A 2,404-nucleotide genomic window follows, 5' to 3' on the forward strand; every position below is an offset into this window, starting at 1 on the left:
CGTCCATCCATCCATCCATCTATCCATCCCTCCATCTATCTATCCATCCATCCATCTGTCCATCCATCCATCCATCTGTCCATCCATCCGTCCATCCATCCATCCGTCCATCCATCCATCCATCTATCCATCCCTCCATCTATCCATCCCTCCATCTATCTATCCATCCATCCATCCATCCATCTCTCCATCTATCCACCCGCCTGTCCATCTATTGTTGAGCCCCCACAGTGGGCCTTCCACTGTAAGTAGACACAGATTGAGCCCCCACAGTGGGCCTTCCACTGTAAGTAGACACAGAAAAGAATAGAGCATGTTTTATTTTCTCTGAAAAGTCCATAGTTGAGTGGGAGAGACAGACAAATTTATCATAATCGGTGTGACACAAGAGAAGCCCCAAGGCAATATACTCAAAGGAGATTGAGGTAATAGAACATATACATAAAAATTTTACAAGATGTGTGCTCCTACAGGCTCCCATCAAAAGGCATGACCAGCAAGGACTGGGAAAATCAGGGAAGACTTTGTGGAAAAGTCTTGTGGAATATTCTGAGCATAGCTCTATTTGCTGACTTGAATGTAAATGAAATGTTTACAGTGGACCAGAGGTTGAAAACTTAGCCTGTGAGGGTTTGTGCCTTGATGGTACTGACACATATTTTTAATCATTTATTTATTTGCAAGTGTTGTTTAACATCAAGATATTTCAAATAAAGATTTGGAATTCATTTTCTGGCAAAAGTAGAATGCTGGTCCCATTTCAGCATGGAGTGGCTGACTGCAGTGATGTGGCCGCTGCCCACCTTAGATGGCTGTGCAGCCTCAACTGTCCACTTCACTTACTTAATCCCACTTTCCAGGCTGTAGAAAGCACTTTGGTTTGCAATCCTGGAAGTAGAGCAGTTGTTTTCCATGATTTCTTGAGTAAAGTATCTCCAAATCATTGTAGCTGCCTCTTAGACATTTTCTCCCAAAAATTTAGCCCCAAGCCTTGCCTGTTCTTGTGCACTGTGGAGTGGCTCCTCACCATTGCTGCCCATTCCTTGCATTTGTAGATTTCTGCTATCATTCTGCATCCCAACTATGACCCCATCCTGCTTGATGCTGACATCGCCATCCTGAAGCTCCTAGACAAGGCCCGTATCAGCACCCGAGTCCAGCCCATCTGCCTCGCTGCCAGTCGGGATCTCAGCACTTCCTTCCAGGAGTCCCACATCACTGTGGCTGGCTGGAATGTCCTGGCAGATGTGAGGAGCCCTGGCTTCAAGAACGACACACTGCGCTCTGGGGTGGTCAGCGTGGTGGACTCGCTGTTGTGTGAGGAGCAGCATGAGGACCATGGCATCCCAGTGAGTGTCACTGATAACATGTTCTGTGCCAGCCAGGACCCCACTGCCCCTTCTGATATCTGCACTGCAGAGACAGGAGGCATCGCAGCTGTGTCCTTCCCGGGACGAGCATCTCCTGAGCCACGCTGGCATCTGATGGGACTGGTCAGCTGGAGCTATGATAAAACATGCAGCCACAGGCTCTCCACTGCCTTCACCAAGGTGCTGCCTTTTAAAGACTGGATTGAAAGAAACATGAAATGAACCAGGCTCATGCACTCCTTGAGAAGTGTTTCTGTATATCCATCTATACATGTGTCATTGCGTGAAGCAGTGTGGGCCTGAAGTGTGATTTTGTCTGTGAACTTGGCTGTGCCAGGGTTTCTGACTTCAGGGACAAAACTCAGTGAAGGGTGAGTAGACCTCCATTGCTGGTAGGCTGATGCCGCCTCCACTACTAGGACAGTCAATTGGAAGATGCCAGGGCTTGCAAGAAGTAAGTTTCTTCAAAGAAGACCATATACAAAACCTCTCCACTCCACTGACCTGGTGGTCTTTCCCACCTTTCAGTGTCATGAATGCCATCAGCTTGACCAGGGAAGATCTGGGCTTCATGAGACCCCTTTTGAGGCTCTCAAGTTCTAGAGAGCTGCCCATGGGACAGCCCAGAGCAGCAGAACTGGGATGTGGTGCATGCCTTTGTGTACATGGCCGCAGTACACTCTGGTCCTTTTCCTTCCCCATCTCTTGTACACATTTTAATAAAACAAGGGTTGGCTTCTGAACTACAAAACAAATGTGCTATGCTCTTATTTCTGCATGCTGTTTCTCAGAGCTACATGTATCAGGGCTGATGGCTTCGTGATAGCCCTTTAAAATAGTGCCAAGGGCTGTCATTCCCAAATAGTGTGTTTGACAAAGTCAATATCATCTTTTTAATACCAACTCTTAGAGCTCAGTGGGTCATGGGCCAGGGGAGGAGGGACATGGGTACCCTACGATAAGGCACAAACAGAAACACCAGAGATTCGATGATTTTTAGGATTGCCTCTGCTTCTTGTCTTCTAGATCCAGCA

General features: G+C 47.4%; 1 protein-coding gene across 5 annotated transcripts in view; it reads left to right on the forward strand.

The window, feature by feature from the left end:
- The window catches only part of PAMR1 (peptidase domain containing associated with muscle regeneration 1), a 113,350-nt gene extending 111,229 nt beyond the window's left edge, over nucleotides 1-2,121 (forward strand). For all 5 annotated transcript variants that reach the window (XM_011965512.1, XM_011965509.1, XM_011965510.1 and 2 more), the window contains one exon: nucleotides 1,056-2,121. In XM_011965512.1, the coding sequence (XP_011820902.1) occupies nucleotides 1,056-1,592 (537 nt within the window). In that variant the 3' untranslated portion in view covers nucleotides 1,593-2,121. The remainder of the gene's footprint in view (nucleotides 1-1,055) is intronic.
- Nucleotides 2,122-2,404: the final 283 nt, after the last annotated feature.

This window comes from Mandrillus leucophaeus, unplaced genomic scaffold, assembly GCF_000951045.1.
Source record: "Mandrillus leucophaeus isolate KB7577 unplaced genomic scaffold, Mleu.le_1.0 Scaffold73, whole genome shotgun sequence".
NCBI lineage: Eukaryota > Metazoa > Chordata > Mammalia > Primates > Cercopithecidae > Mandrillus > Mandrillus leucophaeus.